The 10,718-nt window shown below is 51.5% G+C and overlaps 1 protein-coding gene across 1 annotated transcript in view; it reads left to right on the top strand.

The window, feature by feature from the left end:
• LOC104857865 (insulin receptor) overlaps nt 1-10,718 on the top strand; it is a 69,853-nt gene that overhangs the window by 12,867 nt on the left and 46,268 nt on the right. The window contains exons 2-3 of the mRNA XM_033763538.1: nt 2,526-3,068; nt 9,256-9,378. Coding sequence (XP_033619429.1) covers nt 2,528-3,068; nt 9,256-9,378 — 664 coding nt within the window. The 5' untranslated portion in view covers nt 2,526-2,527. The remainder of the gene's footprint in view (nt 1-2,525; nt 3,069-9,255; nt 9,379-10,718) is intronic.

Raw genomic sequence — 10,718 nt, forward strand, 5'->3', positions numbered from 1 at the left:
TGGCCACCCTGCCTGTCCCTGCTGGTCTGTCTCAGACCAGTACTCAGAGCTTATGTTTTCTCATCTGCAGCGGGGAGGGAGGGACGGAGCTCCTTGGGCAGTGTCGCTGCTGCTGTGTGGACACTGTGGGTGTGACTGGGGCTGGAAGCGGTGTCCCTGTCCCCTGAATCTGCCTTCCAGGCTGGGGTTGGCTTCTGTGGGGCCCTGGTGGGTTCGGGCCAGGAATAGCAAATGTCAGAGAAGGTGGCCGTTTCCAGGGGCCTGGGACAGGGCCTTTCTCTCCTCCTTCCTCTAGAGCGAGTGTGTGGCTTAATCTGTTCTGCGGGGACCGTGAGCAAGGGACACGGTGGCTTTCTTCTCCCCAAGCGATTGGTTGCTTTTGCAGTTTCTTTCTAATCTGTGCTTCTTTTGTGGGTGATTCTCAGGGTGGATGGTTTGCCTCAGAGATACTGGATGAAGGCCTAGTGTCTCGGAATAAAACAAGCAGGGGTTGTGTACCGAGCCTTATAGTCTGGGTACTGAGTGTGTGTGTGTGTGTGTGTGTGTGTGTGTGTCTATAGGGAGACTCTGCCAAGGGAGACTCTGCCAAGTGTTAACTCACACTTAAGGGGTACAAGGCAAAGAGAAAGACCCAGATAGGAAGGAATGGTCCTCAGGGCAGGCTGCCCGTAGGAGGAGGAATTTAAGCTGGATGGGGATTGACGGGTGGCACTTAGGGAACTAAGGGACAAAGGGCTTTGCCAGGCGGAAGATAGAGCAGCTCAGAGAGGACTGTGGACATGCGGGGAAATCAACAGCAACGGCACGGCCAGCACGGACAGAGCCTCAGCACAGGTCAGCTGTGGGCCGAGCTCATTTCTTTTCCCTCACAGGACACGTGACAGAGGGGACGCAGAGTCTTGGAGTTGGGCGAGAGCCATCGGCAGGCTGTTCAGTGGGGCTCAGGGCAGGGGTGGGATCCTGAGGGCCGTGAGAGTGAAGTACAGGGTCATGGGGAGCCACAGCGGGTGTCGGAGCCTGGGAGTCTCCCCCTTTATGAGGAGGAACCTGTAGGATTTTTGTGCAGCGGGCACCGAGATCAGACTCCCTGGGAAAGCTCTTGCCCCACCCAGGTGAGAGGTAATGAGGCCTTGATCTTGAGCCAGGAAGTCAGGCCGGAAAAGTCGAGTCAGCCAGTAACAACACGAACGCGTCCAGCCTTCCCGGCCCCGTGGCGGATGCGGGCGCCTCTGTCCCCGCTGCCCATTTCCTGAAGGTCTTCCTCGTGGATGCGCCGGGCACACGGTGGCCTTTTCCCCCTTCCGCGCCTGCTGTGTTGCTCAACACTGCTTAATCCTATTGTCCCTGCTATGTCAGAGCAGAGCGGTGATTGTGAGGCTTTCACGGAGCCTGCCAGAGGAGTCACCTGCCTTGGCCTTTGGAAAGCAGAAACTTAGGCCTGGGTGCTCTGGGGAAAGCCTCTCACCGGGGCCTCTGCAGGCTTCGGGACTCAGCGCCCAGAGCTCACACCCACGAGGCTGGCACCGTCCCTGTTTCTCCTTTGTTTCTAAATTTGTCTTTCAGTGATTACAATGGGCGTGGAGTTGTTGCACGTAGCTGTGCCGGACAGTGTGAAAACTTCATATGTGTTGACAACACATGTGATCCCGTCGCCTCGGACACGTGTGATTTCTCGGTGGCGAGAGCGTCAGAAATATCTCTCGTAGCTGCCCTGGAGGGTTGGGATGTGATTGAAAGATTAGGGACCGTTGAAGTCACAGAATTATTACAGTAGAACACACGCTGCCGTGAGTCCTTCTTGAAATCCTCTCCCTCGCTTGAAACATACTGGTCCCATCATTCTTGGCCCTTTCTGAAGCGGCTCTGAAGTCCTCTTTCGTGAGTGTCAAACACTTCAGAAACATCTAAGCGTGCACGGAGTAATGCGATCGTTTCTCACACCACACAATGCTGCTTGCTGTCCACACAGGCCGGGGCACTGGAACTGGTTCCTTCTACCTGCCTGTAACTCTGTCCCGCGGCCAGCTTCTCTCTCCTCCTCCTCCTCCGCCTCTGATAGCCACCGCTCTGCTTGGTTTCTCTGCAAACAGCCTGTTTTTAGCGTCCGCATCCGCCTTCCTGCACCTTAATGTACTGTGCTCCGTGATCCGCCGTGTTGCTGCGGGGCAGAATCCCACCCCTCGTGGGCCCGAATCCGTCTCCCCTACCAATGTCCGCGTCTAATTTCCTTTATCCATCGATCCACCGAGGGAGCCTCGGTCTGATGTCTGTGGCCAAGAAGGCAGTAAGGTAGCCAGGCAGGTGAGAAGAGGGTTAGGGTTAGGGTGAGCAGATGCTGTCGGGACCTTCTTGAAGGACTGAAAATAGAACCACCTTACTATCCCGGTAGTCCCGGTGCTGGGCCCAAAATCAGGTCGGGGAGGAAGTATCTGACTCCGCGTGGCCCAGAGCAGGGACCACCCGGCCGGGGCGTGTCTGCTCACCTCTCTTCGCTCTCCTCCTGTTTTTACTTCTTGTGTGCCCAGGCATGGACATCCGCAACAACCTCCCCAGGCTGCACAGTCTGGAGAACTGTTCCATCATCGAGGGGCACCTGCAGATACTCTTGATGTTCAAGACGAAGCCGGAGGACTTCCGAGACCTCAGTTTCCCCAAACTCGTCACGATCACCGACTACTTGCTGCTCTTTCGGGTCTACGGGCTCGAGAGCCTGAGGGACCTGTTCCCCAACCTCACGGTCATCCGCGGCTCCCACCTCTTCTTCAGCTACGCGCTGGTCATCTTTGAGATGGTTCACCTGAAGGAGCTGGGGCTGTACAGCCTCGTGAACATCACGCGCGGCTCCGTGCGCATCGAGAAGAGCAAGGAGCTCTGCTACTTGGCCACCATCGACTGGTCCCGCGTCCTGGATTCCGTGGAGGACAATTACATCGTGCTGAACAAAGATGACAACGAGGAATGTGGGGACATCTGCCCGGGCACCACGAAGGGCAAGACCAGCTGTCCCGCGACGGTCCTCCACGGGCAGTTCATCGAGCGCTGCTGGATGCACAGACACTGTCAGAAAGGTACGTGGGCACCCGGCTTCTCCTCGCCCTTCCGAATGGAGGCTGCGAGGCTGGGGCCGGGGGCGTTCGCGCATGACAGGCGGCCAACGCTCCGCAGAGCCTCAGATGGCGAGTGCTCTTGGCTGGAGCGCAGCGGCCCCTCATCCGGGAGGAAGCGGTCCCTGACCTCCTTGGCACCGGGGGCCAGGTTCGTGCAGGACAGTTTCTCCACGAGTCGGGTGGCGGGATGGTTGCGAGATGATTCTGTGGGACCGGTGGCCCTGGATCCCTTGAATACGCAGAGGACAGGGTTGGTTCTTCTATGGGGAGCAGTGGGGAGCATCTAGCAATCTGGATAAAGCTGCCTTGGTCCCCCAGAGCTCCCGTCCCACTGTGTGGGGGTCCTTACAGACCAGGGGCTGGGGGCCCTGGAGGCACCACCTCGGACGGTCAGTTTCACAATCTCTGAGGCCACAAATGACACTGAACCCAATATGATGTGCACGTACCTATGGTGAAGCTTAATTGATAAAGTAGGCACAAGGAGAGATCGGCAGCAATGACCAATGAGCCACTTCGAGTCGTGTACGGTAACAAAGCGTCCCGTAAGATCCCTGCAGAAACACAGTGACACCGTGACTCTCAATCTGATGGCTACTAAGTGACTGCAGGGTTGGGGATGCTGGACAAAGGCAGCATTCCTGTCCCGGGGGGCCACAGCACGGTGACTCGAGTTTGCGCCATGCCACGGTGCACCGTAAAATCTTGTTTATTTCTGGCATTTTCCCAGTAAGCATATTCAGACCACAGTTGACTGTGGGTGAGTGAAATCATGGGAAGGGGAACCTTGGATAGGGAGAGGCTTGTGTAGTGAACTCCGCTGTTGCAGTGGGCAAGCAGCCATGGGCAGGTGTAAGCACAGGATGGGGTCTCCATAAAACTTTATTTACACAGACAAGTCCCGGGTCAGGTCTTACCCCAGGGCCCATCACTAGTTATCTTCTGTGCCAAACAACGAATGTCCCTATGTTCCTCTTGTCTGAGGAAGGAGAGTGGCAGAGCATGGATTTATTTTGTGTCTGAACATAAAAGTCAAATTGGCCACGATAGACATTTGGCAAAAGAACTGCGTAGAAAGCAAAACATCTGTCTTAGGCCAGAGGGAACCTTGATGATTGTAGTTTTCTGGGCACACTTCCTTCCAGTGAGTACTGTTGTGTGTGAGATCTGTTGTGTGTTAATGTCTTTAAGCTTCTCTGGGATTGCGTTTGGATCATTTCCAGTTTCCATCAAGACATTCTGGGGTTCAAACTTTATCTAGCATTTATTTCTTCAGGCCTGTTTTCCAGAAATGAAGTTTCTGGGTCAGAGGCTCTGGCTCCCGATTGCCACATGGCTTTCCGGAAACGTCGTACCCACACCGCTCCTCGTAGTGGTGGACCGGAGGAGGAACATCTGGGGCAGCCTCGAGTGCTGTTTGCAGAGTCTTTCAGAATTTACTCGGGGCTGGGAGGAGCCCGGGTGTTGAGGTGGTTTCTATTTGCACTGCTTTGGTTGCTCTCCGGTGTTGTACCTTAAAAAAAAAAATGTGTTTGTTCATCACCTGAGTTTTCTTCTCTTGCTCACACTCTCTGTCCATGTTACCTTTTAGTGCCTCAGTGGTTTTCCAGATGTGTGGGAGTCCTTGTTTGCAGCACGTGGTATTCATGTTTCCGCGTGGAGCTGGTGCTGTCCACCTTCATTCCTTTCTCCCCTCCTCCTCTCCCCTCCGCCCCCTCCATCTCTGCATCCCCTTCCCCTCTGAGACAGCTCCATCTCCTGCTTGCTCTTACTGATCTTCCGTTTCGCTCTTTATGATTGTGGGTGTTTTTTTTTTAGTTTATTGGTACATTTTAGGTACACAGTGCAGTTGCATTCATCATTGGGATCTTGTAGCTTTACAGGACAGGTCTTGGTTCTCATTTTTTCCCCTTATCCCTGCCCTCCCTTCACGGGATTGTGGGTTTTGCTAATTGTATCTGTCGGCAGTTTTCCTGTGTGACGTTTGCCTGCTGACACGAGGTCCTGTTCAGTGGCCCTAAGGCTCTGGGATGCTCAGGACTGGGGTTCCGCCTCTCCTTTCCGTACTAGGTGTCAGACATCAACCCAGTTTTGTTGCTGTCTTTCTTCACACCCAGGGCATTACTGTTCTGAGCATCAGCTTGATAATGTTTTCCTGTCCAGGGAGGTTGTTGCGCACATATTCATTGCTTGTTTATTGCTTTATTGGCCTCTTTCACACATTGTAAAATTCCCTGGGAAGAAACTAGTGAATGGGAGGAGGAAGAGGTCGGAGAAAGTGAGTGGGTGACTTCAGGGTTGTGTCACAAAAGATAGGAGAGGGGAGGAGAAAGGAGGGTCTTTTCACCTGCGGTCAGATCAATGGCGAAGAAGCAGAAGGAGAAGAAGCTGGACACAGAAAGGAGGGTGAAGACCACAGTTTTGTAGAACAGGACATTTGTGAGCTGGGAGGGAGTGGTGATCTTACGGGAGAGTGGAATGTGGGAGATGGGATGGCTTTCGCTAATGGAGAGGGGAGGGTATGACACTGTACATGGGGTCTGCTGTATGATGAGGGCGTGCAGTCATCCTCCTGTTAGCGAACAGAGAGGTCACTTACCTTGCCCAAGGCCACACAGCTAATGAAACCAGAGCTGGGCTTTGTACCAACTCTATGCAAGACGCAAAAATCCTAATGTTTTTAATGGTGGTGGTGAGGCTGTCCACTCTGCTTTAGAAATAGTGGAGCTGCTTCTAGCAGAGTCACCAGGGTAAAGAATGAACAATCTTAGCCTTCCATGGTGATGTGTATAATAGGCCCCAGATAGTCAGGAGGCTGAGGCAGGAGGATCACTCGGGCCCAGGAATAGATCAGCCTGAGCAACACAGTGAGGCCTGTCTCAGAAAACAAACAAATGAAACAACACAGAAAAAACAAAATAAAAAGATAAGAAAAAAATAATGAAGGAGTTCTTTCGCCAGCACAAACGTCAATTTAAGTTGACGTTTGAAATGCTTGCTGTGTCGAGGTAGAATTTGCGCCATTCCTGTGTGGATTTATTTCTGTATCCGCTTCAGTCAAATTACCCAGACTGGAATTATTTGTAGTTTAGTCTCTTGCTCTCTGATGTTCCAAGGAGTTTTTTAATGGAAATTTAAAAATCTTTTATTTTTGAGAGCCAGGCTGATTTCTCCATTTCTCACTGGGCCGTAGGGACTGCTGTGACAGGGACCCCTGTGGGGGCCTGGATCCTACTGTCTGCCACCCACATCTCCTGTGCGGGGGTCCCCTGTGTGTCATCTGGTGCCCGTTCATGGACTCAAGAAATGATTGCCTTTTGAGCAATTGTCCGTGTGTTGAGTTCAGCTCAGCCCTGCCCTTGTTCTGCTTTTTTTGTTTTTGCTTTTTCATTTTTTGAGACAGGGTCTTCTATGTAGCTCAGGCTGGCCTTGAACTCATGGCGACCCTCCTGCCTCAGCCTCCCAGGTGCTTCCAGGCCCACACCACCATGCAAAGCATTTGCCCTTATGCTGCTTTAAACTCAGCATCTTTATTACAGAATGTACATAATATGCTCTCCTGACTGAATTTTGACCCTGTGGAACATGAGCTCCCCAGCCCCTGGTTGTTTGCACTGTGCTATTTCCTGTCTTTGTGGATCTGACAACTGTAGGGATCTCTTGGCAGTGTGTCCTTTGTGTCTGGCTTTTTTACTGACCATCACGTCCTCAAGTTCACCTGTACTGTAGTGTGTGTCCTGACTTCTTTCCTTTTCATTGCTAAATACTATTCCCTTCAACCTTTGAATGCTTGGGTTACTTCCATGTTTTAACAACTATGGATCTTGCTGCTATGAACATGGCTGTAGCTTTTAAAATGCTTATGTTGACCTTGTTGCCCTGGCTTTGGGAGGATTATTTAATGTCTGCTGGAGTTTTAAAACATAAAACCGACCAAAACGAGCCTTTAGAAGGTAGTCCCATGTTAGAGGAACAGAAGCAGATGCATGAAAAGTGTGTCAGCTATTCTTCCCCCACCCCGAGTCTTCTCAAATATCTTGTTAGGTATCTTGGCCTTCATCCTCTTTGATTGCTTTGATTGCTTTGTTTAAGTAAAAACATTTTGATTGCTTCGTTTTAGTAAAAGGAGCATTTTTATTTATTTTGATAGTTGTGAAACTTAAACATTTCTAATATTCATGGTCTTTAAATATTTGAACCAAAGTTAATTTCATGCTACAGATTAGTAACTACGTTTTATAGTCATTATTTAGTGGGTATACTGTGTACTTCATCTTGTCAGCTTCCTGAGGCATCTGAGGATGGGTCCTCATTTGTGTTCTCAGGGTGTGGAAGGGACTGACCCTGGTCCCTGAGGCTGCCAAGATGGTGGCCCATGCAGACACCGAGAATGGGACCAAAGAGTCACCGGGGAGGGGCAGTTGCCAGAGGCAGGACTCGGGAGATGGCGGCCCTTTCCTGGCTTCAGGTCATAGAACAGTCCGGAGGCTGGAGTCTCCTTAGGGCCCAAAGGTCAGCCTCGCTGCAGCCATTTTCTGATGGTTGTGGAAGTGCTCAGAATCGGCTTTCCTGTTCCGGCACTGACTTCCGGTTCCGGCACTGGCTTCCGATTCTGTCTCGGTGCGTCCGGATTGCAGTTTCCCTCCCCGGAAAGTGGGGCTCCTCGTGGGGCGCATTCTGTGGGTTCGCCCTTCCTGGGGGCCCCGCCGCTGGCCGAATCTGGCCCTGTTTCTGACTCTGGCCTCCGATGGTCTCCCACCCACCTCCTGGGGCGTGACGACCCCCGAGGGAGGGCATCCCGACCCCCAGGGGGCGCAGCTCGGACTGGGCTGGAATCTCCAGCGCTGGGCATTTTGAGGAAGTGGAAGCCAGGGCCTGGCTGACCAGCTGCTCTGGCCAAACCCGCTGGCGTTTGCTCTCGGGGAGGACACCTCAGCTGCTCCCTGCCGGTCAAAGAGATGGGTGAGGCCAGGGGCCGGCGAGTGCCAGGGGAACTAACTGATGAGCAAGGACACGGGCAGACACGGGCAGCCGAGCCGGGGGACCCTCCGCCCTGCCTCTGCAATCCTGTCTTCGCCTTAGGGTCCCTGAAAGTTGAGTTGCTCCGTTTGCAGATCATCATCAGGTGTCAGACATTTAGGTGTATGGTGTTGAGGGTTAGATTTGAGGCAGAATGTTTAGCTTCCTGTTTTGTTGTTGTTTGAGGCATGATATTGCTGTGTAGTCCAGGCTGGCCTTGAACTCACAGCGATCCTCCTGTCTCAGCCTTCTGAGTGCTGGGATGACAGGCGTGTGCCACCGGGCCTGGCTTAGCTTCCTATTAAAACCACCTCCTCTTCTTTTTTTGTTTTTCCTCCTCTTCCTTCCTCCCTCTCCCTTCCTCCCGCTTCTTCTTGTACTTCCTGTGCTCATTGTGAAAGGTGGTGAAATGCAGGGGGGGAGGATGGCGGGAGGGAGGGAGGGAGGGAGAGAATTAACCAAGGAGGAAGCTGTTCTTATTCATGAGTTAGCTGCCTCCTGCCAGACTGAGCTCTCCTGGAGACAGGGACAGGGATGTTGGTGCTTCCTGTGGAGTTCCTAGCTCCGTCACGATACCTGACTGATAGTCAAGAAGCAGCGACAACCTTAACGTTCACAATTAGCTGATGCTTGCTGAGCACATGCTATGTAAGCACTCGTCAAGTGCTGCTCATGGTCACCACCCCTCAGCCTGTGGGAGTGTGTTATCCCCATTTCACAGAGGAGGAAACCTGGCCTGGGATAGTCATCAAGGTGCTTGCTCCAGGCGCTCTAGCTGGGCAATGGTTGGACCTCAGGCCGATCTGACACAAGGCCCCGGATACGAGGTCTGCCAATTATGGCCTGTGGTCAAGTCCAGCCCACTGCCCGCTCACTTTGCATGGATGCCGAACTCGGTGTTTTGTTCTTCATTTGTTTATTTGTTCAGTCCTAGAATTTCCTCCAAGGAGCACAGCTTCCCACTCCTGTTTAAGAGACTGGTTTAAGACAGGGTGGTGGGCGGTAGGAGTGACCCGAGCTGCCAAAAGTAAAGAGAAGGAAGGGCCTTCGGCGGGAGGCCCCTCAGACGGGGTTTCGGGGAGGGGCCTTAGGAGCAGCGTGCATCAGTGCTGCTCTCCTTCACCCCCAGATGGAGCGGCAACGCCTGGCTCGAGAGAAGCAGATGCGGGAGGAGGCCGAGCCCACGAGAGACGAGTTGGAGAGGAGGCTGCTGCAGATGAAAGAAGAAGCAACGATGGCCAACGAAGCGCTGGTGATTTCTGTGGGGTCGGGGGCCCCGAGGTCGTGTGGGGACTTCTGTGAACGAGCAGTGTTTGCTTTATTTCCGTTGGAGGCTGAGGCAGGTGGATTATGAGTTCAAGGCCACCTTGGGCCACTTGGTGAGACCCTGTCTCAATAAAATGAATAAATGAAGAGAAGCAGTTGGAGATGTAGCTCGGAGGTGGAGCGCACCAGCCTTCAGCCCCAGTACCACACACAAAAAACAGCAGTCCTGGAGCTGGAGGTGCGACTCAGTGGTAGAGAGCTCGCCTGCTACACGTGAGGCCCCGGGTTTGATCCCCAGCACCACGAAACATCTGTGCTGACGGATGCAGATTTAGGTGGGGTGCATGAACAGCCCAACTCCACTTATTTTTTTTTTATTTCTTTATATATATTCTAGATAATCGTCCTTTATCTGAATAGCCGGTAAAAACTTTTTCCCAGTCTGTGGATTGTCTCTTCGCTCTGTTGGTGGTTTCTTTTGCTGTGCAAAAGCTTTTTAATAGGATGAGATCCCAGTTGTTGATTCTTTGTAGTATTTCCTGTGTGTCTGGGTTTTGTTCATGAAGTGTTTGCCTACTCCTATGTCCTCAATCGATCTACCTGTTTTCTCTTTCAGCAGATTTAGTGTTTCTGTTTTAATATTTAGATCTTTGATCCATTTTGATTTTAGGTTAGTGCATGGTGAAAGATATGGGTCCAGTTTCAATCTTTAGCATGTGGAAAACCAGTTTTTTCCAGCAGCATTTGTTAAAGGGGCAGTTTTTCTTCCAGGGAAGGCATTTGGCTCCTTTGTTAAAGATAGGATAGTTGAGTGTGTCTGGAGTTGTTTCTGCATCCTCTAGTCTCTTCCATTGATCCTCAGGTCTTTTCTTTTAGCAATGCCATGTTTTTTTTGTTACTGTAGCTTTGTAGTGTAATTTAAAGTCAGGGATTGTGATTCTCCCTGCTTTGTCTTTGTTGCCTAGAATTGCCTTTGCTATTCTAGGTCTCTTCTGGTTCCAAATGAATTTTAGAATTGTTTTTCTAATTCTGTGATATATACTGTGAGGATTTTCATTGTTATTGCATTAAATCTATATGACAATCTTGGAAGTATGGCCGTTTTTATCATGTTGGTTCTTCCTATCCAAGAACAAGAGATAGCTTTCTATTTTCTGATATCTTGAGAACAATTTTTTTTTCTTTTGGTACCGGGGATCGAACTTGGACCCTTGTGCTTGCGAGCCAGGTGGCGAACTACTGAGCCATATCTCCGGCCCAAGGACAATTTTTTTAACCATTAAAAAAGTGTAAAAATCTTTGATTCCTGTACCAAAAAAAAAAAAA

The sequence above is a fragment of the Fukomys damarensis genome, unplaced genomic scaffold (assembly GCF_012274545.1).
Source record: "Fukomys damarensis isolate Sample0158 unplaced genomic scaffold, DMR_v1.0_HiC HiC_scaffold_15, whole genome shotgun sequence".
NCBI lineage: Eukaryota > Metazoa > Chordata > Mammalia > Rodentia > Bathyergidae > Fukomys > Fukomys damarensis.